At 45.6% G+C, this 27,976-nt stretch overlaps 1 protein-coding gene across 1 annotated transcript in view; it reads right to left on the reverse strand.

Moving 5' to 3' along the window:
• Positions 1 to 936: 936 nt before the first annotated feature.
• LOC119969770 (cytochrome c1, heme protein, mitochondrial) overlaps positions 937 to 27,976 on the reverse strand; it is a 43,201-nt gene continuing 16,161 nt past the window's right edge. The window contains exons 4-5 of the mRNA XM_038803839.1: positions 13,021 to 13,178; positions 937 to 1,138 (exon numbers count right to left, since the gene is read on the reverse strand). Of these exons, the coding sequence (XP_038659767.1) occupies positions 952 to 1,138; positions 13,021 to 13,178 (345 nt within the window). The 3' untranslated portion in view covers positions 937 to 951. The remainder of the gene's footprint in view (positions 1,139 to 13,020; positions 13,179 to 27,976) is intronic.

A 27,976-nucleotide genomic window follows, 5' to 3' on the forward strand; every position in this document is an offset into this window, starting at 1 on the left:
CCCTCCCGCAGTGACCTCCCCCTCCCCCTCCCGCAGTGACCTCCCCCTTTCCCCCCCGCAGTGACCTCTCTCCCCCCCTCCCGCAGTGACCTCCCCCCCCCCTCCCGCAGTGACCTCCCCCCCCCTCCCGCAGTGACCTCCCCCCCCCCTCCCGCAGTGACCTCCCCCCCCCTCCCGCAGTGACCCCCCCCCCCCCCCCCCCCCTCCCCCGCAGTGACCATCCTCTCTCAGTGTTGTTGGTTATTTGTATCCTCCAAGTGCACAGAGGCCAGCTCACTCGGGATGAGGCACTGAGCAGGTACGGCTCAGTTGTAAACACTGAGCACTGGAACATTGGGGACATTCTTGTGTTTGGATTAAGATTTATTCTCTGCTCATTCACAGAACAGGCCATTCAGCCCATTGAGCCCGTCCTGCCATTCACCATCACGGTTCATCAATATCTTAACTCCATCCACCTCATCATTCCAAATCCTTTTTTATCCTCGTCTAGAAATACACCATCAATCTCAGATATAAAATGAATTAAACGAGCATCAATTGCATTTAGTTGCCAAGAGTTTCATACTGTTACCACCCTTTGTTTGAAGAATTATTTCCTAACTTCTCTACTGAACAGATTAACTCTGATTTTAAGGTTATTTTCTTTGCACCTACCCATCAAATCCATTCAAAATTCCAAAAACCTCAATCAAATCAACTCTTCAACCGTTGATATTACTGGGATACTAGCCGAGTTCATGCAATCTCCCCTCATCAGCTTTTCTTGGGAATCCTGGTAACATTCTGGTCAACTGCGGTGCCCTCCTTCCGAGGCCATTATCTCATTCTCAGCTGTAGAGCCCAGGCTGTACCAGTGCTCCAGCTGTGGATCGAGCAGGGTTTTGAACGCTTTCAATGGAATGGATCAAAGAGAGCACCAGAGCAAAAAGGTCAGAACGTGCAGCCACATCAGGAATACAAGATCCAAGTCTTACCATCCTCAAACTCAACGGCTTCATCATAGATGGGAGGGGCCATCCCAATGGCCTGACCAGAGAAGTAGGGGTTGTAGTATAATCCTTCCCGGAGAGACATGCCAGCAGGAGGCTCACAGTAACCAGTGAGGAGGGTGAAGATATAACTCTCACCACCATGTCTGCACACAACCAAAGCAGAACAATCAGTCCACATGTCTTACAGGCAAGATAAACATTTCAGCAGGAGTTTTTGAAAGAATGAAGTTTTACAGAAGATCCTGCCTCCTGCAGATTCTGTATCAATTCCTTCTCTTGGCAAAGACTATGGCAAAGGTTTTTGAACCCAAAGTGAGGTGTTATCATTCTAGATTTTTTTAGAACAATCAATTTTACAGCACAGCCCATTTGCCCCATTTGTGTCAAATAATCCCACTGACCTCCTCTCTCCCCATAGCCCTGTATCAATCCCCAAACTAATCCCACTGCCCCGCTCTCTCCCCATAGCCCTGTATCAATCACCAAACTAATCCCACTGCCCCGCTCTCTCCCCATAGCCCTGTATCAATCCCAAACTAATCCCACTGCCCCGCTCTCTCCCCATAGCCCTGTATCAGTCCCAAACTAATCCCACTGCCCCACTCTCTCCCCATAGCCCTGTATCAATCCCCAAACTAATCCCACTGTCCCACTCTCTCCCCATAGCCCTGTATCAATCCCCAAACTAATCCCACTGCCCCACTCTCCCCATAGCCCTGTATCAATCCCAAACTAATCCCACTTTCCCACTCTCTCCCCATAGCCCTGTATCAAACCCAAACTAATCCCACTGCCCCGCTCTCTCCCCATAGCCCTGTTATCAGTCCCAAACTAATCCCACTGCCCCGCTCTCTCCCCATAGACCTGTATCAATCCCCAAAATAATCCCACTGCCCCGCTCTCTCCCCATAGCCCTGTATCAATCCACAAACTAATCCCACTGCCCCACTCTCTCCCCATAGCCCTGTATCAATCCCCAAACTAATCCCACTGCCCCACTCCCTCCCCATAGCCCTGTATCAATCCCCAAACTAATCCCACTGCCCCGCTCTCCCCATAGCCCTGTATCAATCCCCAAAATAATCCCACTGCCCCACTCTCTCCCCATAGCCCTGTATCAATCCACAAACTAATCCCACTGCCCCACTCTCTCCCCATAGCCCTGTATCAATCCCAAACTAATCCCACTGCCCCACTCTCCCCATAGCCCTGTATCAATCCCAAACTAATCCCACTGCCCCACTCTCTCCCCATAGCCCAGTATCAATCCCCAAACTAATCCCACTGCCCCACTCTCTCCCCATAGCCCTGTATCAATCCCAAACTAATCCCACTGCCCCACTCTCCCCATAGCCCTGTATCAATCCCAAACTAATCCCACTGCCCCACTCTCTCCCCATAGCCCTGTATCAATCCCCAAACTAATCCCACTGCCCCACTCCCTCCCCATAGCCCTGTATCAATCCCCAAACTAATCCCACTGCCCCGCTCTCCCCATAGCCCTGTATCAATCCCAAACTAATCCCACTGCCCCACTCCCTCCCCATAGCCCTGTATCAATCCCAAACTAATCCCACTGCCCCACTCTCTCCCCATTGCCCTGTATCAATCCCCAAACTAATCCCACTGCCCCACTCTCTCCCCATAACCCTGTATCAATCCCCAAACTAATCCCACTGCCCCACTCTCTCCCCATAGCCCTGTATCAATTCCAATCTAATCCCACTCTCACCCCATAGCACTGTATTAATCCCAAATAAATCTCACTGTCCTGGACACTTCTCATTGCCCCGATCTCTTCCTCGGTTTCAAACATTTATTCAATTTTTCCATAAACGATTTAATAGTCTCTGTCTCGAAGATCACCTGAAGGGAGAGTATCCTTTATACCAAGAGCAAAAAGAAAATGCTGCAAAATCTCAGCAGGTCTGGCAGCATCTGTAGGGAGAGAAAAGAGCTAATGTTTTGAGTCCAAAGGCTCTTTGTCAAAGCTAACAGACAGACAAAGTGGGAAATATTTATACTGTGGAGTGAGAATGAAAGATGAGTCATAGCCACAGAAACCCAGGGAAACCGGGTGCTAATGGCAGTCCCCAGAGAGAACAAATGGGGAGAGTAGGTCAACTACAGTGCGGTGTAGGGGAATGCCTATATACAACTGCCTATATACAACTACACTGCGATGAGGGCAATACCTATACAACTGCCAATATACAACTACACTGCGATGTAGGGGAATACCTATACAACTGCCAATATACAACTACACTGTGATGTAGGGGAATGCCTATACAACTGCCAATATACAACTACACTGTGATGTAGGGGAATGCCTATACAACTGCCAATATACAACTACACTGTGATGTAGGGGAATGCCTATACAACTGCCAATATACAACTACACTGTGATGTAGGGGAATGCCTATACAACTGCCAATATACAACTACACTGTGATGTAGGGGAATGCCTATACAACTGCCAATATACAACTACACTGCGATGTAGGGGAATGCCTATACAACTGCCAATATACAACTACACTGTGATGTAGGGGAATGCCTATACAACTGCCTATATACAACTGCCTATATACAACTACACTGCGATGTAGGGGAATGCCTATACAACTGCCTATATACAACTACACTGTGATGTAGGGGAATGCCTATACAACTGCCAATATACAACTACACTGTGATGTAGGGGAATGCCTATACAACTGTCAATATACAACTACACTGTGATGTAGGGGAATGCCTATACAACTGCCAATATACAACTACACTGTGATGTAGGGGAATGCCTATACAACTGCCAATATACAACTACACTGCGATGTAGGGGAATGCCTATACAACTGCCAATATACAACTACACTGTGATGTAGGGGAATGCCTATACAACTGCCTATATACAACTGCCTATATACAACTACACTGCGATGTAGGGGAATGCCTATACAACTGCCTATATACAACTACACTGTGATGTAGGGGAATGCCTATACAACTGCCAATATACAACTACACTGTGATGTAGGGGAATGCCTATACAACTGTCAATATACAACTACACTGTGATGTAGGGGAATGCCTATACAACTGCCAATATACAACTACACTGTGATGTAGGGGAATGCCTATACAACTGTCAATATACAACTACACTGCGATGTAGGGGAATGCCTATACAACTGCCAATATACAACTACACTGCGATGTAGGGGAATACCTATACAACTGCCTATATACAACTGCCTATATACAACTGCCTATATACAACTACACTGCGATGTAGGGGAATGCCTATACAACTGCCTATATACAACTACACTGCGATGTAGGGGAATGCCTATACAACTGCCTATATACAACTACACTGCGATGTAGGGGAATGCCTATACAACTGCCTATATACAACTACACTGCGATGTAGGGGAATGCCTATACAACTGCCTATATACAACTACACTGCGATGTAGGGGAATGCCTATACAACTGCCTATATACAACTACACTGTGATGTAGGGGAATGCCTATACAACTGCCTATATACAACTACACTGTGATGTAGGGGAATGCCTATACAACTGCCTATATACAACTACACTGCGATGTAGGGGAATGCCTATACAACTGCCTATATACAACTACACTGCGATGTAGGGGAATGCCTATACAACTGCCTATATACAACTACACTGCGATGAGGGCAATACCTATACAACTGCCTATATACAACTACACTGCGATGTAGGGGAATGCCTATACAACTGCCTATATACAACTACACTGCGATGTAGGGGAATACCTATATATCACTCGTATCTTCATTGTTCTTGCTTCCATCAGCATGCATGTAACCATAGGTTAGATCAACATTTGGGGATTCTAAAACATTTACCAATTTTCTTTGCTACTGGGACAAAGGACTATCCTCTCTTTTCTAGAAGGATAATTGTGTTATCGACAGTGTCATAAGCAGCACTTGCACAGCACTGACCTGCTCACGGACACTCAGTTTGGCTTTTGCCAGAGCCACTTGGCCCCTGACCTCATTACAGCCTTGGTCCAAAAGAGCTGAACTTCAGAGACGAGATGGGATTGACTGCCCTGGACAGTAAGGCAGCATTGAGTGCCCTGGACAGTAAGGCAGCATTGAGTGCCCTGGATAGTAAGGCAGCATTGAGTGCCCTGGACAGTAAGGCAGCATTGACTGCCCTGGACAGTAAGGCATTGAGTGCCCTGGACAGTAAGGCAGCATTGACTGCCCTGGACAGTGAGGCAGCATTGACTGCCCTGGACAGTGAGGCAGCATTGACTGCCCTGGACAGTAAGGCAGCATTGACTGCCCTGGACAGTGAGGCATTGACTGCCCTGGACAGTAAGGCAGCATTGACTCCCCTGGACAGTAAGGCAGCATTGACGGCCCTGGACAGTAAGGCAGCATTGAGTGCCCTGGACAGTAAGGCAGCATTGACTGCCCTGGACAGTAAGGCATTGAGTGCCCTGGACAGTAAGGCAGCATTGACTGCCCTGGACAGTAAGGCAGCATTGACTGCCCCGGACAGTAAGGCAGCATTGACTGCCCTGGACAGTAAGGCAGCATTGACTGCCCTGGACAGTAAGGCATTGACGGCCCTGGACGGTAAGGCAGCATTGACTGCCCTGGACAGTGAAGCAGCATTGACGGCGGCCCTGGACAGTGAGGCAGCATTGAGTGAGCATTGACGGCCCTGGACAGTAAGGCAGCATTGACTGCCCTGGACAGTGAGGCAGCATTGACTGCCCTGGACAGTAAGGCAGCATTGAGTGCCCTGGACAGTAAGGCAGCATTGACTGCCCTGGACAGTAAGGCAGCATTGACTGCCCTGGACAGTAAGGCAGCATTGAGTGCCCTGGACAGTAAGGCAGCATTGAGTGCCCTGGACAGTAAGGCAGCATTGAGTGCCCTGGACAGTAAGGCATTGACTGCCCTGGACAGTGAGGCATTGACGGCCCTGGACAGTAAGGCATTGACTGCCCTGGACAGTAAGGCATTGAGTGCCCTGGACAGTGAGGCATTGACGGCCCTGGACAGTAAGGCATTGACGGCCCTGGACAGTAAGGCATTGACGGCCCTGGACAGTAAGGCAGCATTGAGTGCCCTGGACAGTAAGGCAGCATTGAGTGCCCTGGACAGTAAGGCAGCATTGACTGCCCTGGACAGTAAGGCAGCATTGACTGCCCTGGACAGTAAGGCAGCATTGACTGCCCTGGACAGTAAGGCAGCATTGACTGCCCTGGACAGTAAGGCAGCATTGACTGCCCTGGACAGTAAGGCAGCATTGACTGCCCTGGACAGTAAGGCATTGAGTGCCCTGGACAGTAAGGCAACATTGACTGCCCTGGACAGTGAGGCAGCATTGACTGCCCTGGACAGTAAGGCAGCATTGAGTGCCCTGGACAGTAAGGCAGCATTGACTGCCCTGGACAGTAAGGCAGCATTGACGGCCCTGGACAGTAAGGCAGCATTGACTGCCCTGGACAGTAAGGCAGCATTGAGTGCCCTGGACAGTAAGGCAGCATTGAGTGCCCTGGACAGTAAGGCATTGACTGCCCTGGACAGTAAGGCATTGACTGCCCTGGACAGTAAGGCAGCATTGACTGCCCCGGAGAGTAAGGCATTGAGTGCCCTGGACAGTAAGGCATTGAGTGCCCTGAACAGTAAGGCAGCATTGACTGCCCTGGACAGTAAGGCAGCATTGACTGCCCTGGACAGTAAGGTAGCATTGACTGCCCTGGACAGTAAGGCAGCATTGAGTGCCCTGGACAGTAAGGCAGCATTGACTGCCCTGGACAGTAAGGCAGCATTGACTGCCCTGGACAGTAAGGCATTGACTGCCCTGGACAGTAAGGCAGCATTGAGTGCCCCGGACAGTAAGGCAGCATTGACTGCCCCGGACAGTAAGGCAGCATTGAGTGCCCTGGACAGTAAGGCATTGAGTGCCCTGGACAGTAAGGCAGCATTGACTGCCCCGGACAGTAAGGCAGCATTGAGTGCCCTGGACAGTAAGGCATTGAGTGCCCTGGACAGTAAGGCATTGACTGCCCTGGACAGTAAGGCAGCATTGACTGCCCTGGACAGTAAGGCAGCATTGACTGCCCTGGACAGTAAGGCAGCATTGACTGCCCTGGACAGTAAGGCAGCATTGACTGCCCTGGACAGTAAGGCAGCATTGACTGCCCTGGACAGTAAGGCAGCATTGACTGCCCTGGACAGTAAGGCGGCATTGACTGCCCTGGACAGTAAGGCGGCATTGACTGCCCTGGACAGTAAGGCAGCATTGACTGCCCTGGACAGTAAGGCAGCATTGACTGCCCTGGACAGTAAGGCATTGACTGCCCTGGACAGTAAGGCAGCATTGACTGCCCTGGACAGTAAGGCAGCATTGAGTGCCCCGGACAGGAAGGCAGCATTGACGGCCCTGGACAGTAAGGCAGCATTGAGTGCCCTGGACAGTAAGGCAGCATTGAGTGCCCTGGACAGTAAGGAAGCATTGACTGCCCTGGACAGTAAGGCAGCATTGACTGCCCTGGACAGTAAGGCATTGACTGCCCTGGACAGTAAGGCAGCATTGACTGCCCTGGACAGTAAGGCAGCATTGACTGCCCTGGACAGTAAGGCAGCATTGACTGCCCTGGACAGTAAGGCATTGACTGCCCTGGACAGTAAGGCAGCATTGAGTGCCCTGGACAGTAAGGCAGCATTGACTGCCCTGGACAGTAAGGCAGCATTGACTGCCCTGGACAGTAAGGCAGCATTGACTGCCCTGGGCAGTAAGGCAGCATTGAGTGCCCTGGGCAGTAAGGCAGCATTGACGGCCCTGGACAGTAAGGCAGCATTGACGGCCCTGGACAGTAAGGCAGCATTGACTGCCCTGGACAGTAAGGCAGCATTGAGTGCTGTTTTTGAAAATACAGAAAAATGTGTCATTTGAAACATGGAAGTCTGGCAATATCTGGTCTGAGAGGATACAGGGAAAGATTCCACAAAAGGTTAATAGCAGCTGCAAAGAGCAGGATTATAAAATGCAGATTCTTGCTCACAAGCAGGCTTATCAAACACACAGGTTTCATGTGGTAAGCTAAAACAATGGCTCACACCTTCATGTAATGTAACTATCTCAGGAAGTATCTGGAAAGGCATGGATGAGTTTCAATTGACGAATGTTTAAAACAGGCAGGTCTTTCAAGTCATAACCAAGTTAAATTTTAGCATACAGCTAAAAGCAAAGTCTCACACCTTAATTGAAATAAACTCTTAGTAAACAGCTGGAAAGGATGGAAGATGCTCAGTCGAATTTGGTGTCAATTCTAAGGTGTAAAATTCTACGAACATCAAGTCAATTAAAAGAAAATTGGAGACGACCTGTCTACGGGAGACACAATTTAAAGTCAAAATCAAAGGCAAAGTTATGAGCTGGGGACAATTGGAAAATTAAGCGATTCGAAAGCACAGAAGTGGAAGTAACACCTATTGAAACCAAAGGAACTTTGAACATCACAAAGGATAATGTAATCAGATCTGAGGTGACGTTATGCCCAAAATGAATAATTAGTTGTATTCAAATGTTTACATCAAAGGGGCAGCAGGGTAGCATAGTGGTTAGCATAAATGCTTCACAGCTCCAGGGTCCCAGGTTCGATTCCCGGCTGGGTCACTGTCTGTGTGGAGTCTGCACGTCCTCCCCCTGTGTGCGTGGGTTTCCTCCGGGTGCTCCGGTTTCCTCCCACAGTCCAAAGATGTGCGGGTTAGGTGGATTGGCCATGCTAAATTGCCCGTAGTGTCCTAATAAAAGTAAGGTTAAGGGGAGGGTTGTTGGGTTACGGGTATAGGGTGGATACGTGGGTTTGAGTAGGGTGATCATGGCTCGGCACAACATTGAGGGCCGAAGGGCCTGCTCTGTGCTGTACTGTTCTATGTTCTATGATACTTTTTAACAATCAACGGGAAATAAGTTAATTTACAATAAGGCTCAAAAACTTAATAATTGTTAGAAAGAGAATATAAACCCAGGGAGCAGCAGCAACAATTACAGAGCACAGAGAAACAGCAACAGGAGAGATGGGGAGAACTCAGGGAGAGAGAGAGTGAGCTCGGTCATGGGAAAGACAAGGCAAGCAGCCGAGTTTAAACAGTTATACATCTACGGAAGACTAGAATTTAAACAGGAGTCAGAGTCAGTTTAGAGATAGCTAGCAGTTAGCTCTTATAGCTCAGTACATGGATCAACAAGACACAGCAACAGAGCTAACCAGCGAATACATCCCAAAATGACCATATTTTTAAAAAGATTGAGTGTCAAGGTGGGCCTGAAGGTCCCTTCAACCAACAGGAAGGATCCAGAAGCAAGATCTTTTTACCTTTCTGTAAAGAAAGTGTTTGCAGCTTTTTTAAAAAAAAAATATAATAATAAAATAACTTTACTTAACCTGAAAAAGTGGTTTATTCCTGAAAGTCTACGTTACTTACTTAGCAATGCAGAACCCAGGACATCGATGCTACTAAGTGGTAAGTAGATAAAATCTTCGGTGAAGGTATGGGTTATACCGGGGGATAACTTGAAAATATAGTTCGACCTGAATGGCACCCACCGAAGCCTGCATCGGAGTCAGGGAGTGAGAACCCCTGTTCACCATTTAGAATACTGGCCCTTTTTGGTACAGGGGAAATTCTAAGAATAGTGGTGAGTTTTCAAAAAGAGTGCCCTGGACAGTAAGGCAGCATTGAGTGCCCTGGACAGTAAGGCGGCATCGAGTGCCCTGGACAGTAAGGCAGCATTGAGTGCCCTGGACAGTAAGGCAGCATTGAGTGCCCTGGACAGTAAGGCAGCATTGAGTGCCCTGGACAGTAAGGCAGCATTGAGTGCCCTGGACAGTAAGGCAGCATTGAGTGCCCTGGACAGTAAGGCATTGAGTGCCCTGGACAGTAAGGCAGCATTGACTGCCCTGGACAGTAAGGCAGCATTGACGGCCCTGGACAGTAAGGCAGCACTGACTGCCCTGGACAGTAAGGCAGCATTGACTGCCCTGGACAGTGAGGCATTGACTGCCCTGGACAGTGAGGCATTGACTGCCCTGGACAGTAAGGTGGCATTGAGTGCCCTGGACAGTAAGGCAGCATTGACTGCCCTGGACAGTAAGGCAGCATTGACTGCCCTGGACAGTAAGGCATTGACTGCCCTGGACAGTGAGGCATTGACTGCCCTGGACAGTAAGGCAGCATTGACTGCCCTGGACAGTGAGGCATTGACTGCCCTGGACAGTAAGGTGGCATTGAGTGCCCTGGACAGTAAGGCAGCATTGACTGCCCTGGACAGTAAGGTAGCATTTGACCAAGTGTGGCATCAAGGAGCCCCCTCAGAATTGAAGTCAATGGGAACCAGAGGTAAGGCTCCACTGGCCAAAGACTGAAGTCGACCAGCTATATAAATATGGTGGCTACAAGAGCAGGTCAGAGGCCAGGAATCCTGCGGCGAGTAATTCAGCTCCTGACTCACTAAAGTCTGTCCACCGTCTACAAGGCACAAGACAGGAATGTAATGGAATACTCTCCACTTGCCTGGATTAGTGCAGCCCCAACTACACTCAAGAAGTTCATCACCATCCAGGACAAAGCTTCCCACCCACTAACATTCACCCCCTCCACCACCGATGCACAGTGGCAGCCGTGTGTACCAGGAGAACCAGGGGGCAGAGGTGAGTGCAGTGACCATTACTAAGGAGAAGGTTCTGGGGAAACTGAAAGGTCTGATGGTGGATTAAATCACCTGCCGGTCCGGATGGACGACACCCCAGGTTCTAAAAGAGATAGCTCATTGCTCATGAGATTGTGGAGGCATTAGTGATGATCTTTCAGGAATCACTGGAGGCAGGAAGGATCCCAGAGGACTGGAAAGTGGCTAATGTAACACCACTGTTTAAGAAGGGAGGGAGGCAGATGATGGGAAATTATAGGCCGGTTAGCCTGACTTCGGTTATCGGTAAGATTTTAGAGTCAGCTATTAAAGATGAGATCGCGGAGTACTTGGAAGTGCATGGTAAAATAGGACTGAGTCAACACGGCTTCGTCAAAGGAAGGTCGTGTCTGACAAATCTGTTAAGAGTTCTTTGAGGAAGTGATAAGGAAGTTAGACAAGGAGAACCAGTGGATATGATTTATTTCGATTTCCTGAAGTGGGGATAGAGGTGTCTTTTTCAGGATGGCAGCCGGCGATTAGTGGTGTGTCTCAGGGGTCAGTGCTGGGGCCACAACTTTTCACAATATACATTAATGACCTGGAGGAAGGAACTGAAGGCACTGTTACTAAGTTTGCAGATGATACAAAAGACCTGTAGAGGGGCAGACAGTATTGAGGAAGCAGGCGGGCTTCGACAGGCTAGGAGAGTGGGCAATGAAGTGTCGGATGGAATACAATGTGGAAAAGTGTGAGGTTATGCACTTTGGAAGGAGGAATGGAGGCATAGACTATTTTCTAAATGGGGAGATGCTTAGGAAATCATAAGCACAAAGGGACTTGGGAGTCCTTGTTCACAATTCTCTTAAGGTTAATGCGCAGGTTCAGTCGGCAGTTAGGAAGGCAAATGCAACGTTAGCATTCATGTCAAGAGGGCTGGAATACAAGACAAGGATGTACTTCTGAGGCTGTATAAGGCTCTGGTCAGACGCCATTTGGAGCATTGTGAGCAGTTTTGGGCCCTGTATCTAGGAAGGATGTGCTGGCCTTGGAAAGGATCCAGAGGAGGTTCACAAGAATGATCCCTTGAATAAAGAGCTTGTCGTATGAGGAACCGTTGAGGACTCGGTCTGTACCCGTTGAAGTTTACAAGGATGAGGAAGGATCTTATTGAAACTTACAGGATACTGAGAGGCCTGGATAGAACAAAAATAGAACATTGCAGAAGGAGGCCATTCGGCCTATCGAGTCTGCACCGACCCACTTAACCCCTCACTTCTACCCTATCCCCGTAACCCAATAACCCCTCCTAACCTTTTTGGTCACTAAGGGCAATTTATCATGGCCAATCCACCTAACCTGCACGTCTTTGGACTGTGGGAGGAAACCCACGCAGACACAGGGAGAACGTGCAGACTCTGCACAGAGTGACCCAGTGGGGAATTGAACCCGAGACCCTGGCACTGTGAAGCCACAGTGCTATCCACTTGTGCTACCGTGCTGCCCGTAGAGTGGACGTGGAGAGGATGCTTCCACTTGTAGGAAAAACTAGAAGCAGAGGACACCATCTCAGACGAAAGGGACGATCCTTTAAAACAGAGATGAGGAGCAATTTCTTCAGCCAGAGGGTGGTGAATCTGTGGAACTCTTTGCCGCAGAAGGCTGTGGAGGCCAAATCACTGAGTGCCTTTAAGACAGAGATAGATAGGTTCTTGATTAATAAGGGGATCAGGGGTTATGGGGAGAAGGCACGAGAATGGGGATGAGAAAAATATCAGCAATGATTATGGCAGAGCAGACTCAATGGGCCGAGTGGCCTAATTTTGCTCCTATGTCTTATAGTCTTACCATCTACAAGATGCACTGCAGCCAAGGTTCCTTTGACAGCACCCTCTAAATCCACAATCCCTGCCACCTAAAAGGACAAGGGCAACAGATGCATAGCACCTACAAGTTCCCTTCCAAGCCAGACTCCTTCTGCTTGGGATTATATTGCTGTTTCCTTCACTGCCACTGAATCAAAATCCTGGAACCCACTAACAGTGCCAGCTGGACGACAACAGATCAGTGGAAGCTCAGTATCCACATTCTCAACTGCAATTAGGGATGGGCAACACATGCTGGCCTAGCCATCAATGCTCACACGCCATGAAAGTTTTAAAAAAGTTTCAGATGGGAAGCAAACTACCATCGCAGAAATGAATGAGCAGATTTCACCCCTTGAAATTTCACAATTCAAGCAAAAGAAATCTTCCCTGAGAGACAGTAATTACAGCATCAGTCACTGAGCGTGAGGAAGGTACCTGGCATTTGCAATGTACGTGAGATCAGGTGGAAGAGATCCATTATTCGCTGCTCTTGCTGCCTCAGAATTGGGATACGGTTGAGGGAAATAGTCAGAGAGTTTTCCAGGGCGAGTGAACATTTCTCCATTTTCATCTGGTCCATCCACAATTTCAACCTAGAGGCAGTAAGGAGAGAGAGCGAGATGGTAAGAAACAGCAGGCATTGGGTAATTCCTGCTTTTCTGGAGGGCAACTGCTGATCAATACCAAAGAAACTGTGAAGTTAGCTTTCAGCTTTGTACACACAGTTATTAGATGTCAGCTTGGCCCAGTTCAGAGCTGGGGGTCAGAATCAATTCATTAGAAAACAACATGGAAACTTCACACAAGTAGCATTATAATCCCACATCAGCACCCTGATCCCATATATTCTTCCATACCTTTAGCCATCTAATCTCAGACCCAGATTTGGATATATACTCCTGCCTGCTCATATTGTCATTTGAGAGTACCTTTAAGAAATGGGTGTGTATATCTGTAGCGAGTGTACCTTTAAGAAGTGGGTGTTTATTATCAGTGATGTCAGCGTGTGGGTGGAGCTGGGCTGTCTGTCAGCTTTTTACTTTCGTTTTGAGCAGGATGCGTTTTAGTTTCATTTTCAGAGCTGGATAGCTGCAGTCACACACAGACACCTTCTGTCAGAGAGAGAGAAAATCTCTCTCTGTAATCTAAAGACTGTAAATCGAACCTGGTGATTTAAAACTAATAACAGTAGTGACTTTAACCTGATGTGCTTCTGGTAAAAGGTGTTTTAAGTCGTATGGATGTTAAAAAGGAAAGCTTAAAGGATTACTTAGTGTTGAAATCTTTGAGGGGTGTATTTGAATTAATGGTTGCTAAGATGTTCACTGTATGTTTTAAAAAGGTTAATTTGAGTTCATAGAATAAACATTGTTTTGCTTTAAAAAATACTTTTCCATTTCTGCTGTACCACACCTGTAGAGTGGGCCGTGTGCTCCCCACACCGCAATCTAGTAAAAGTTGTGGGTCAGGTGAACTCCATGATACACTTTGGGGCTCTCTAAACCCTGGCCCATAACAATATCGATGTTAAAACCGTGTACTATTATTCAGAGATTCAGGCTAATGTTCACCATGAGGAGTCAAAAAACAGAACAAATCAACTGATTGTTCACCTTGCTATTTTGAGGGTAATTCATTCAACTCAATGTTTGTGGTGGGAAAACATTTAGAGACCTTAATCCGAGAGAAATGATTTGTCATTTGGAAAAATTAAGGGTTAATAAATGAAAGTCAGCACAAATTTGCTGATAGCAGAATGTGTTTGTCTAACTTGAGTTCTTTGATGCAGTTGCAGAGAATGGGTGAGGGTAGTACAATTGTGTACATGGACATTCAAAAGGTGATTGAGAGCCACTTAATAAGACTTGCAAAAATGAAGCCAGTGGGATTAGAGATAGTAGCAGCATGGATACAAAATAGGCTACGGGACAAAAATCTGAAAGTAATGGTGACTGGTTGCCCTTCCAATTTTCCTCTTCCATGGGATGTGGCAGGGTCAGTATAAGGAAACTGGAGCACAATGAGGCTAATTTTAAAATTCATTTAAGGGATGTAGGCATCGCTGGTTAGGCCAGCATTTATTGCCCATCCCGAGTTGCCCTTTAGAAGGTGATGGGCGAATTACCTTCTTGAACCGCTGCAGTCCTTGAGGTGTAGGTGCACCCACTATGGTTAGGGATGTTGCTCAATGACAGCGAAGGAACAACGACATATTTCCAAGTCAGGTTTGTGAGTGACTTGGAGGGGAACCTCCAGGTGGTGAGGTTCCCAAGTATTTGCGGTTCTTGTCCTTCTAGATGGTAGTGGTCGTGGGCTGGGAAGGTGCTGTCTAAGGAACCTTAGTGAGTTACTCAGCGCATCGTGTAAATGGTACACACGGCTGCTACTGTGCATCGGTGGCGGAGGGAGTAAATGTTTGTGGATGGGGTGCCAATCAAGCGGGGCTGCTTTGTCCTGGATGGTGTCGAGCTCCTGGAGTGTTGTTGGAGCTGCACTCATCCAGGCAAGTGCAGAGTATTCCATCACACTCCTGACTTGTGCCTTGGAGAGGGTGGACAGGCTTTGGGGATGGGGTCAGGAGGTGAGTCACTCGTCGTAGGTTTCGTAACCTTTGACCTGCCCTGATAGCCACAGTATTAATGTGGCTAGTCCAGTTCAGTTTCTGATCAATAGTAGCCCCAGGATTGTGGGGGATTCAGCGATGGGAATGCCATTGAATGTCAAGGCGATGGTTAGATCATCTCTTGTAGGAGATGTTCACTGCCTGGCACTCGTGTGCTGTGAATGTACTTCAGCCCCTTGAGCTTGCTCTGTCATTCAACTAGATCACAGCTGATGCTTTACCTCAACACCATTTTCCTGCATGAATCCCATATCCATCGATGTTTTTAATCTGGAGAAATCGATAAAACTCTTGGCTTGAACAAAATCAACAACTGAGCCTCCTCTGGGCAGAGAATTCAAATCCACCCTCTGACGGAGGACATTCCTCTTTATCTCGGTTCGAAATGGCATATCTCCAACTCTGAAACTGTGTCCTTTGGTTTTAGATCCCCCTCAGCCATCCTTCTTGCATCTAACCCATTCAGTTCTGTAGGAATTTTATTGCCTCAATGAGGTCCATAAGACCATAAGACATAGGAGTGGAAGTAAGGCCATTCGGCCCATCGAGTCCACTCCGCCATTCAATCATGGCTGATGGGCATTTCAACTCCACCTACCAGCATTCTCCCCGTAGCCCTTAATTCCTCGTGACATCAAGAATTTATCTATCTCTGCCTTGAAGCCATTTAGCGTCCCGGCCTCCACTGCACTCCGCGGCAATGAATTCCACAGGCCCACCACTCTCTGGCTGAAGAAATGTCTCCGCATTTCTGTTCTGAATTTACCCCCTCTAATTCTACGGCTGTGCCCACGGGTCCTAACGGAAACAGTTTCTTTGCGTCCACCCTTTCTAAGCCATGTATTATCTTGTAAGTTTCTATTAGATCTCCCCTTAACCTTCTAAACTCCAATGAATACAATCCCAGGATCCTCAGCCGTTCATCATATGTTAGACCCGCCATTCCAGGGATCATCCGTGTGAATCTCTGCTGGACACGCTCCAGTGCCAGTATGTCCTTCCTGAGATGTGGGGCCCAAAACTGGACACAGTACTCCAAAGGGGGCCTAACCAGAGCCTTATAAAGGCTCAGTAGCACATCGCTGCTTTTATATTCCAACCCTCTTGAGATAAATGACAACATTGCATTCGCTTTCTTAATCACAGATTCAACCTGCATGTTTACCTTTAGGGAATCCTCGACTAGCACTCCCAGATCCCTTTGTACTTTGGCATTATGAATTTTCTCACCGTTTAGAAAGTAGTCTATGCTTGGATTCTTTTTTCCAAAGTGAAAGACCTCACATTTTCTCACGTTGAATTGCATCAGCCATTTCCTGCACCACTCTCCCAAACTGTCTAGATCCTTCTGCAGCCTCCCCACTTCCTCAGCACTACCTGCCTGACCACCTAACTTTGTATCATCGGCAAACTTCGCTAGAATGCCCCAGTCCCTTCATCCAGATCATTAATATATATGGTGAACAGCTGCGGCCCCAACACTGAACCCTGTGGGACACCGCTGGTCACCGGCTGCCATTCCGAAAAAGAACCTTTTATCCCAACTCTCTGCCTTCTGTCAGACAGCCAATCCTCAACCCATGCCAGTAGCTCACCTCGAACACCATGGGCCCTCACCTTACTCAGCAGCCTCCTGTGTGGCACCTTATCAAAGGCCTTTTGGAAATCCAGATAGACCACATCCACTGGGTTTCCCTGGTCTAACCTACTTGTCACCTCCTCAAAGAATTCTAACAGGTTCGTCAGGCACGACCTCCCCTTACTAAATCCATGTTGACTTGTTCTAATCTGACCCTGCTCTTCCAAGAATTTAGAAATCTCATCCTTAACGATTGATTCTAGAATTTTACCAACAACCGAGGTTAGGCTAATTGGCCTATAATTTTCCATCTTTTGTCTTGATCCTTTCTTGAACAAGGGGGTTACAACAGCGATCTTCCAATCGTCCGGGACTTTCCCTGACTCCAGTGATTTTTGAAAGATCTCAACCAACGCTTCCGCTATTTCTTCAGCCACCTCTCTCAGAACTCTAGGGTGTAGCCCATCGGGGCCAGGAGATTTGTCAATTTTAAGATCTTTTAGCTTTTTTAGCACCATCTCTTTTGTAATGGCAACCATACTCAACTCAGCCCCCTGACCCTCTATAATTTTTGGGATATTACTAATGTCTTCCACTGTGAAGACAGACGCAAAGTACTTATTAAGTTCTCCAGCCATTTCCTCGTCTCCCATCACTAGCCTTCCGGAATCAGTTTGAATTGGCCCAATGTCTACTTTGGCCTGTCGTTTGTTTCTTATGTATTGAAAGAAACTTTTACTATCATTTCTTATATTACTGGCTAGCCTGCCTTCATATTTGATCCTCTCCTTCCTTATTTGTCTCTTTGTTAACCTCTGTTTGTTTTTGTAGCCTTCCCAATCTTCTGATTTCCCAGTGCTTTTGGCCACTTTATAGGATCTCTCTTTTTCTTTGATACATTTCCTGACCTCCTGTGTCAGCCATGGCTGTCTAATCCCTCCCCGGATAATCTTTCTTTTCTTGGGGATGAACCTCTGTACAGTGTCCTCAATTATGCATACAAACTCCTGCCATTTTTGCTCTGCTGTCTTCCCCACTAGGGTCTGCTTCCAGTCGATTTTCGCCAGTTCCTCTCTCATGCCCTCGTAATTACCTTTATTTAACTGTAACACCATTACATCCGATTTTGCCTTCTCTCTTTCAAACAACCTCTCACCTCTCATTTGTTTAAACTATAGAGAATACAGGCTGAGTTTCCTTCATCGATCCTCAGAGAACAATCCCATTATCCCAGGATTGAGTCTGGTGAAGATTTGTTGCAATCTTTGTGGTCAGTAAATCCTTCCACAGGTAAGGAGATCAAAACTGTACAATATTTAAAGAGTTCAAAATTACACAAGGAAAAAAATCACACAAGCTGCTAAATTATAAAAGACAAAAAACAATGAGAAACCAGTTGCTTCAGCTCAGACTGCCAACAGATTAAAGGATCATTGCAATATTAATTACAGGGAGGCTGTAGTTACACAGCTTACATACAAATATTCAATTGATCATTATACAGTTGCAGGACATGTATGTCCACTGTGCCCGGGGGCACGCCCACTGTGCCCGGGGGCACGCCCACTGTGCCCGGGGGCACGCCCACTGTGCCCGGGGGCACGCCCACTGTGCCCGGGGGCACGCCCACTGCGCCCGGGGGCACGCCCACTGCGCCCGGGGGCACGCCCACTGCGCCCGGGGGCACGCCCACTGCGCCCGGGGGCACGCCCACTGCGCCCGGGGGCACGCCCACTGCGCCCGGGGGCACGCCCACTGCGCCCGGGGGCACGCCCACTGCGCCCGGGGGCACGCCCACTGCGCCCGGGGGCACGCCCACTGCACCCGGGGGCACGCCCACTGCACCCGGGGGCACGCCCACTGCACCCGGGGACAATGAGAAAGGAGTATGGTACATCACTGGTTTGGCACATTTTTCTCTTATTGATGTCTAGCAGTTAATGGAGAAGTCGAGACAAACTGGTGCTTGGTGATATTATAATTAAGTATATGTGCCCAAAATATGATTGGTTAATTATACTCGTACGTTATACATTATGCAATCCTAATTACTAGTTGTGAATGGATACAGATAATTTCTACACAAAATGTATTCTTCGATTGGTACATGATAATTACTTGGAAGATAAGCAAACGGTGTAACTTCTGTATTTTCCTTGTCCGGCGAGCCTGCAAACCACATGGTAAATGTTTAGCTCCCCTGCTATAGCTTGAATTAAGTTTTTTGACCTGAAACGTAATGCCGTCTGGTCCGCTGGAGTGAGGAACACTATAGTCGAATAGTTGGGAAACTCCTGCAACAATAATACTCCAATTGCAATCTCATCAAGGCTCTACACAATTGCAGCAAGACTTCTTTACTCCTGTACTCAAATCATCTCGCGATAAAGACCATGATAGTCTATGGAATTACTTGCTACACCTGCATGCTAGCTTTCAGTAACTCACGAACAGCCAGGACTCTTTGCACATCAACATTTCCCAGTCTCACCATTTAAGAAATACTCTTGCATTTCTGTTTTTCCTAAAAAGAGGATAACTTCACATTTTTCCAGATTATATTCCATCTGCCATGTTCCTGTCCGCTTACTTAGTCTGTCAAAAATCACCTTGAAGCCTCTTTGCACTCTTCTCAACTCACAAACAAACCTAGTTTGTTGTCAACTTCAAATATTACATTTGGCCCCCACATCCAAATCATTGATAGATTCTGTACACCTGGGGCCAAAGCACTGATCCTTGCAGCCTCCGTATCTCTACCACATTTTTTTCTGTTTGTTAACCAATGGTGAATCTATGCCAGTTTATTACCTTCAATCCCATGAGCTCTAATGTTGCTTACAAACCTTCTGTGTGGGACCTTATTGAAAGCCTTCTGGAGATCTAAATACACCACGTCCACTGGTTCCCCTTATCTAGCCTACTTACATCCTCTAAAAACTCCAATAGGTTTGTCAAACAAGATTCTACTTTCATAAATTCACGTCGAGTCTGCCCAATCCGATCATTATTTTCTACCTGTCCACTTATCACATCCTTTATAATAGATTCAAGCATTTTCCTAGTACCTTTGTCAGGTTAACAGATCTGTAGCTCCCGTTTTCTCTCTCACTCCTTTCTTGAATAATAGAATTATATTTGCTACCTTCCGATCTGCAGGCACCATTCCAGAATCTATAGAATTTTGGATTAGATGACCACCAACGCATCCACCATCTACAGCTACCTCTTAACATTGAGATAGGAATAGTGTACCATCTGTCACTAGTTCCACTATTCCTCAGGTCACAACATAGTTAAACGATTTCTCCAGCTAGCTATATGGACAAATCTGTGATTTACTCGTGAATCTCAGACAGACTACTCAATGTCCATGTTTCTTCTCTAAACAACAAAATTATTAGTTTATTATAGTAACAAACCTGCGCAGAGAAAGGTGAAGCTTATTAACATACAGTATGAAATATTTCCTAACTCTCTCTCACACATTAAAAAAATAATTTAAATAGAGTAATTCTGCCAAAGTTAATGATTCGAGGGAAAAGGATAGATGGAGTCTGTGACATGGTGTCTGGGTTATACAGTTGGTCCACCAGCACTGTTTATGAAATAACCGATGGTGCTTGCACTACTTTTCAAGAGGACTTTGCGGGAAACTTGACGTCAGTCAATTTCAGAAATTAGAACGACTTCAGAGCAATATCTGTTCACTTTTTGCTTTCGACTGGGTCTGGAGCTTCAGGAGCTATTGTCTTTAATCAAGTAATTGATCCTTCTTGTTTTCTCCCCAAAGCAAAACACCGTACCAGATTTTAAACATACTTTTTCAAAGCATGTTTTCCCCCCAAAGCCATAGAGCACCAGGGTCAAGAGGTTCCTGGCTTCTTCAATACTGCTTAATTACCTTTTCTTGCAAAATGCTGTCTTTTCCAGAAACAGCAGCAACTGGAGTCACAGAAACCATAGTAAATTTATGGCATCTTTTTCAGATGAAAAAGAAAAAAATAAGAAAATGAGCTGCCCATTCTAATCCCACCTTCCAGCATCCAGCCCATAGCTTTGCAGGTTACCTCACTTTGATTTTGATTTGATTTATTGTCACATGTACCGAAGTACAGTGAAAAGTATTTTTCTGCGGCCAAGGGAACGTACACAGAACGTACATAGTAGACAAAAGAATAATCAACAGAGAACATTGACAAATGGTACATTGGCAAACAGTGATTGGTTACAGTGCGGAACAAGGGGCCAAACAAAGCAAATACATGAGCAAGAGCAGCATAGGGCGTCGTGAATAGTGTTCTTACAGGGAACAGATCAGTCCGAGGGGGAGTCGTTGAAGAGTCTAGTAGCTGTGGGGAAGCTGTTGTTATGTCCGGATGTGGGGTCTTCAGATTTCTGTACCTTCTGCCTGATGGAAGGGTCTGGAAGAGGGCAAAGTCTGGGTGGGAGGGGTCTCTGATAATGCTGTCTGCCTTCCTGAGGCAGCGGGAGGTGTAGACAGAATCAATGTGGGGGTGGCAAGCTTGTGTGATGCGTTGGACTGAGTTCACCACACTCTGCAGTTTCTTGCACTTTAGGTACAAATTCAGGTACTTTTAAATGAGAGGGTTTCTACCTCCACCACTTAACTAGGTAGTAAATTCCAAACACCCACCGCCCTCGAGGCAAAGTTTTATCTCGTGTCCTCTTTAATTCGTCAGAGTGGCCTTAAAATCTCACAAACCTGAAAATCACTTCAGATATCTTTCTGGCCTTTTCAACTCTGACTTTACTGAACAGTTCTCGGTTCTAGTACCTCTGACTTTACTGAACAGTTCTCGGTTCTAGTACCTTTAACCTCAGACCTCTAGGAATCTTCGCTTCATTTCTCTAGTTTCCTTAACTTGCTACTCTTCAGATCTCCACACTTGCTTTCTTAACCATTCATCCATAGTCTGGCTTTTCTTCCAGCAAAGCTGAGAGATGTTCCCTCTCTAGCTTTCTAAACCCACTGCTTCCAGCAGAGATGAGAGCTGCCTTCTCTCTCACTACGTATCTCCAAGTGCCCATAAATGCACTCAAAGTTCTATACCTTACAAGGCCTCAGCTGCTAGGCAATACCCACGTGCTAATGCCTTTTATTTATTCTTCACGCTGTAGCCCTCTCTAAGCACAATAGAAACATAGTTTCCCAGCATGAATCCAATTGTAGGCACAGAACCAATAAAATAAACGCACTGAAAACTGTACCTTATTACTAATGTTTACCAATGCAAATATATATCCCTTAAAAGTTCCATTATTTTCCCAACAGGGTCAGAATTCTGGAACTCCCTTCCAACATTGACTGCAGCAGTTCAAGATGGCAGCTCAGCACCTCCAGGGTAGTTAGGGATTGGCAATAACTGCTGATCAAGCCAGTGAGACCAACATGCCATGAAGAAATTGTCTTACTCCTGTTTTCCCTTCCTGAAGAGCAGCTTGAGTTGAAATAACTATGGAATAAGTGGCTGGATCTCAGAGTTTATGAGAAAGCAGATAAGACACAGAAATTCAAAAGGGGCAGTGTAAAACCAGGACTGGTTTCACTGTTAAAAGTGGAATGGAAGCTTTGTTTAAAAGTATCATTTGCAAAACCAGGCCTGGATTTCAGAATGCAAACCGCTAAGGGAAAGCATGGTTATGTGAGAAGATTTTTAAGCTTGTTTTTGGGAATTGAGTTTGGAAACGCTCATGTGATCATCATCTGGAGATTCTGAGGTAAAAATCCCCAGACACGAACTTGTGTTCAGAGCATGTGTGCATATTTAACCCCAGCCAATCATTCTGCTTACAAGGAACTGTGTGTTAATGGGATCTTTGTAACTTAAGAAAAGTTGTCATCAGTGTTAATCATTAAATCTGTGAATAGTTGTGAAGCTTGGGGGAAGGGAGGATATTGTATTATCCAATTTTTTCATGTTAAATAAAAAAAATTTGTATTGAAGAATGTAAAAATTGTTGTATATTATATTTCATATTTGTTGCAGTGATATTATTAAAAACCCTGGTTTAGAACATAGAACGATACAGCGCAGTACAGGCCCTTCGGCCCACGATGTTGCACCGACATGGGAAGTCAAAAACTAAAGGCCATCTAACCTACACTATGCCATTATCATCCATATGCTTATCCAATAAACTTTTAAATGCCCTCAATGTTGGCGAGTTCACTACTGTTGCAGGTAGGGCATTCCACGGCCTCACCACTCTTTGCGTAAAAAACCTACCTCTGACCTCTGTCCTATTAACCCTCAATTTAAGGCTATGTCCCCTCGTGCTAGCCACCTCCACCCTATCTAACCCTCTGATCATTTTGTATGCCTATTAAGTCACCTCTTAACCTTCTTCTTTCTAACGAAAACAACCTCAAGTCCATCAGCCTTTCCTCATAAGATTTTCCATCCATACCAGGCAACATCCTGGTAAATCTCCTCTGCACCCGTTCCAAAGCTTCCACGTCCTTCCTATAATGAGGCAACCAGAACTGTACGCAATACTCCAAATGCGGCCGTACCAGAGTTTTGTACAGTTGCAACATGACCTCACGGCTCCGGAACTCAATCCCTCTAGCAATAAAGGCCAACACACCATAGGCCTTCTTCACAACCCTATCAACCTGGGTGGCAACTTTCAGGGATCTATGTACATGGACACCGAGATCCCTCTGCTCATCCACACTACCAAGAATTTTACCATTAGCCAAATATTCCGCATTCCTGTTATTCTTTCCAAAGTGAATCACCTCACACTTCTCTACATTAAACTCCATTTGCCACCTCTCAGCCCAGCTCTGCAGCTTATCTATGTCCCTCTGTAACCTGCAACATCCTTCCACACTGTCTACAACTCCGCCGACTTTAGTGTCGTCTGCAAATTTACTCACCCAACCTTCTGTGCCCTCCTCTAGGTCATTTATAAAAATGACAAACAGCAACGGCCCCAGAATAGATCCTTGTGGTACGCCACTCGTAACTGAACTCCATTCTGAACATTTGCCATCAACCACCACCCTCTGTCTTCTTTCAACTAGCCAATTTCTGATCCACATCTCTAAATCACCCTCAATCCCCAGCCTCCATATTTTCTGCAATAGCCGACCGTGGGGAACCTTATCAAACGCTTTACTGAAATCCATATACACCACATCAACTGCTCTACCCTCGTCTACCTGTTCAGTCACCTTCTCATACAGACAGTATGTCTACTAAAACTTTATTTAAGGTACCATAAAAGAGTGAGGTAGTTATTCATTCCAACCACTCAACAGGTTACAGATAAAGGGGTGATGGGATGTTGTTATGATTGCTGGAGATTCCCTGGAGAGAAGATAATTTATGAGGGATTAGATTTAGTCCTAGTTGAGCAGGTCATGGAGGTTAGTGGGATACAGATCATGTAATAAATGAGAGGAGCCAGGTCCGTCTGTGGTTTTTCAGTCTGTTATAAGATTTTAAGTTGAACAGCAGTTTGCCATAGGATGAGTCTGACAAGACAGATGTGTATTGGATCTGCTCTTCAAAGTATCTCTCGTTAAGTATCAACACATATAATTAACCTGTTTGTTAACCTTAATTATAAGTGGCATTTGAACTGTATTGGGTTGCTTAATTGGAATTAGTAGCAGGTATAGATAGTAGGTTTACATTTTTCCTTTTATTTAAGAACTGTTTAACTGAGAACAGCAAGTAACCTTGATTGTTAACTTTATTTACAAGTGGATTTTGAACTGTAGTGGGTTGCTTTGTTGGAATATCTATATATATATATATATATATATATAGTGGTAGGTATAGATAGAGAGTTAAAGTTTGACCTTTTATTTTAAAACTGTTTAACGGTTCATTTTAAAACTATTTCTTTGATGTTAATGTGGTTGATACTGTGTTCAAATTAAAGTTTGTTCTCACAAAAAAGATACTTATTGGTCAGAGTCATCATTCCTGGGGTGAATTATCTTTTCCTTAGTTTTGCAAACAGAAATTTTTTTGGTGTTCTCGTTTGGTATCCTAACAGAAGTCGGGGTCTGTTTCATTATCATAACAAAATTGCAGACTCTTTACCAGGATTTAAACAGCATAAATCCTAGTTTGCTTTAGGATTATTGAATTTAAAGACACTGTGTAGAACTGGTGCTTTCTTTCAGATGTTGATACTCTTGTCAGTTAAAATAGGTAGTGACTGGTAAAATGACTCTTTCAGTGGCTAAGAGTTTCCTGTGCGTTGAAGAGGTTGCTGTGGTTGGTTTGCAAAGTGTGGTTAAAACAAAGCTTTTGGAATTGGAGGTAAAGCTGCGTTGACTTTACCTGAATGGGTGAGGAAGATGGAGATAATTCAAGCCATAGCTTTGCACCCAAATTTGCCGGAGGCACAGTTCTGAATCATTGGAATTATCTAAAATTAAATTACAAATGAAACAATTGCGTCACGATAAAGAACTGAGATAGCTTGAATTGGAATTAAAGGCAAAGGAAAAAGGCAAGGAGCGGCAACGGCAGAGAAAAAGCAAAAAAATAGATTCTCTAAAGGCAATTAAAATGAGGAAATTTGAAGTGGAAATGGAAAGATTAGCAAGGGATGAAAAGAATCTGTTAGAGAGAGAGAGAGCATCACTTAAAATGTTGGTGTTAAAGCTAGAAGTTGAGGAAAGTTTAGAGGGAGGATAAAACCTTCTTAGTCAAAAGCCGAGTGGGGATATATTGAAGTATATTCAAGCACTGCCTTGGATGGACGAGAAAGATGTTGCAGCCTTTTTAAAAATCTAATTTAAGTAGCTAAACAATTGAAGTGACCAAAAAACATGTGGGTATTGTTGACTCAAACAAAGTTAGTACGTAGAGCTAGAAGTATTTGCATCATTATTTAGATGAGAAAAGCCATTTTAAGTGCTTATGAACTCGTGCCAGAAGCCGATAGACAGAAGTTTAGAAAAGTCAGGAACGAACCTGGTCAGACGTATATAGAATTTGGAAGAATTAAACAAACTAATTTTGATAGGTGGATAAGAGCATTAAAAATAGACCAGACAAATGACGCTCCTAGGGAAACGGTTATTTTGGAAGTGTGTACCTGGGTTTGTGGGATGTGGCGGGTGTTATCTCTTTCCTTTCTGTTGTTTGCTTTTTTTTGTTTTCGAGTTAGTAGTTGTTTCTGTAGGGGGGTGGGTGGTGTTCTTCGGTTTTTACAATGGTTATTCTGTTAATATTGTTTTGTTGCTTATATTTTGTGAAAATCTTAATAAAAATTATTTTTAAAATAAATATCCATTCCAGCATTCGAGGAACCTTTTAGTAGGATTATAATTTATTGCGTGGGACCCCTTCCCAAGATAAAAAGTGGGAATCAGATTTTGCTGACCATAATGGTTGTGTCTACCAGATGTCCAGAAGCCATTCCATTATGAAATATTACAGCTAAGAGGGTTGTAGAGGAGTTAACTACATTTCTTTTTACCAGATGAGGACTACCAAAAGAAATCTAATCAGATTAGGGATCCAATTTTATGTTGAAGTTATTCAGGAAAGTTATGGATAACTTCAGGGATAAAAAAATTAAATCAACTACGTATCATCCAGAATCACGGAGTGTTAGAAAAGTGGCATTAAACTCTAAAGATCATGTTGAGGGCTATTGTCTGGATTATCCAGAGGATTGGAATAAAGGAATTCCATTTGTACTGTTTGCAATTAGGGATGTATCTAATGAATCAACTAAATTCAGTCCATTCAAATTGATTTTTGGCTATGAGGTAAGAGGACCACTTAAATTGATCAGAGAAATTGGTGGGTCTGTGTTCTGAGACTATCTTCTAAGACTGTATGTCAAACCTTAAGGAGAAATTAAATAGAGCTGGTGAGTTGGCTAGAAAGCATTAAAAATTGTCAGAGCACATGATAAAAAAAAATAAGGTGGATAAGAAATCAAAACTCGTAGTTTTGCTAGTGGGGAGAAAGTATTAATATCATGCACGATGTGGGGCATCATGGACACTTCAAGGGTCCTTGAGGACTACGTGTTGAAAACGTCTTCAGCAAAAGCTCGCTGAATGCATGGATTGGTTAGAGCAGAAGCTGGAAGCACGGAGGAGCACACAATTAGCTGGAATTGTGATGGATAATAGCTTCAGAGATGAGGTCACTCCTGAGGTACAGGAAGGTAGATGGGTGACCGCCAGATGGGGTAGGCAGACAGTGCAGGGGTCCCCCATGGATGTCCCCCTATCTAACAAGTATGCCGTTTTGGATACCTATGAGGGGGAAGGTCCATCACGGGACAGCAGCAGCAGTGAGCAGAGTGAAGGCACCACGACTAGCCTTGCTGCACAGACAGGAGGTACAAGGCGTAGAAAAGCAATAGTGGTAGGGGATTCAATAATCAGGGGTACAGATAGGCACTTCTGTGCTGCGAAAGGGACTCCAGGATGGTAGTTTGCCTCCCTGGTGCCAGGGTCCTGGATGTCTCTGAGCGGGTACAAATCAGACAGAGGTCATTGTCCACGTTGGCACGAATGACACAGGTAGAAAGAGTAGCGCAGTCCTGCAACGGCAATTTAAGGAGTTGGGTAGAAGATTAAAATGCAGGATCTCTGAGGTAGTAATATCAGGATTACTCCCCGTGCCACATGCTAGCAAGGCTAAGAACAGGGATATAGTGCAGTTCAACACGCGGCTAAAGAACTGATGCAGGAGGGAGGGCTTCAGCTTTTTGGATCACTGGGGTATCTTCCAGGGAAGGTGGGGCCTGTTCAAGAAGGACAGGTTACACCTGATCTTGAGGAACACCAACAACCTGGCTGGGAGGTTTGCTAGTATGGTTCAGGTGGGTTTAAACTAATGTGGCAGGGGGGTGGGAATCAGAACAGTAAGCCAGCAAGTGTAGAGACTGGGGATGAGCATGGTATCAGGGTCAGCCAGGGCAGGAAGGGAGAGGTCGAACTCAGTGTGCCTGGAGTGTATCTGTTTCAATGCACGGAGTATAACAGGTAAGACAGGTGAAGTTAAAGCCTTGATTCACGTGCGGAACCTGGATGTGGTTGCTGTAACGGAGAATTGGTTAAAAAAGGGATAGGACTGGCAGCTAAATATCCCAGGATATAGGTGTTTTAGGCGAGACAGGAAGGTAAAAGAGGTGGGGAGTTGCAATACTGATTAGAGAACATATTACAGCTG

The sequence above is a fragment of the Scyliorhinus canicula genome, chromosome 7 (assembly GCF_902713615.1).
Source record: "Scyliorhinus canicula chromosome 7, sScyCan1.1, whole genome shotgun sequence".
Lineage (NCBI taxonomy): Eukaryota > Metazoa > Chordata > Chondrichthyes > Carcharhiniformes > Scyliorhinidae > Scyliorhinus > Scyliorhinus canicula.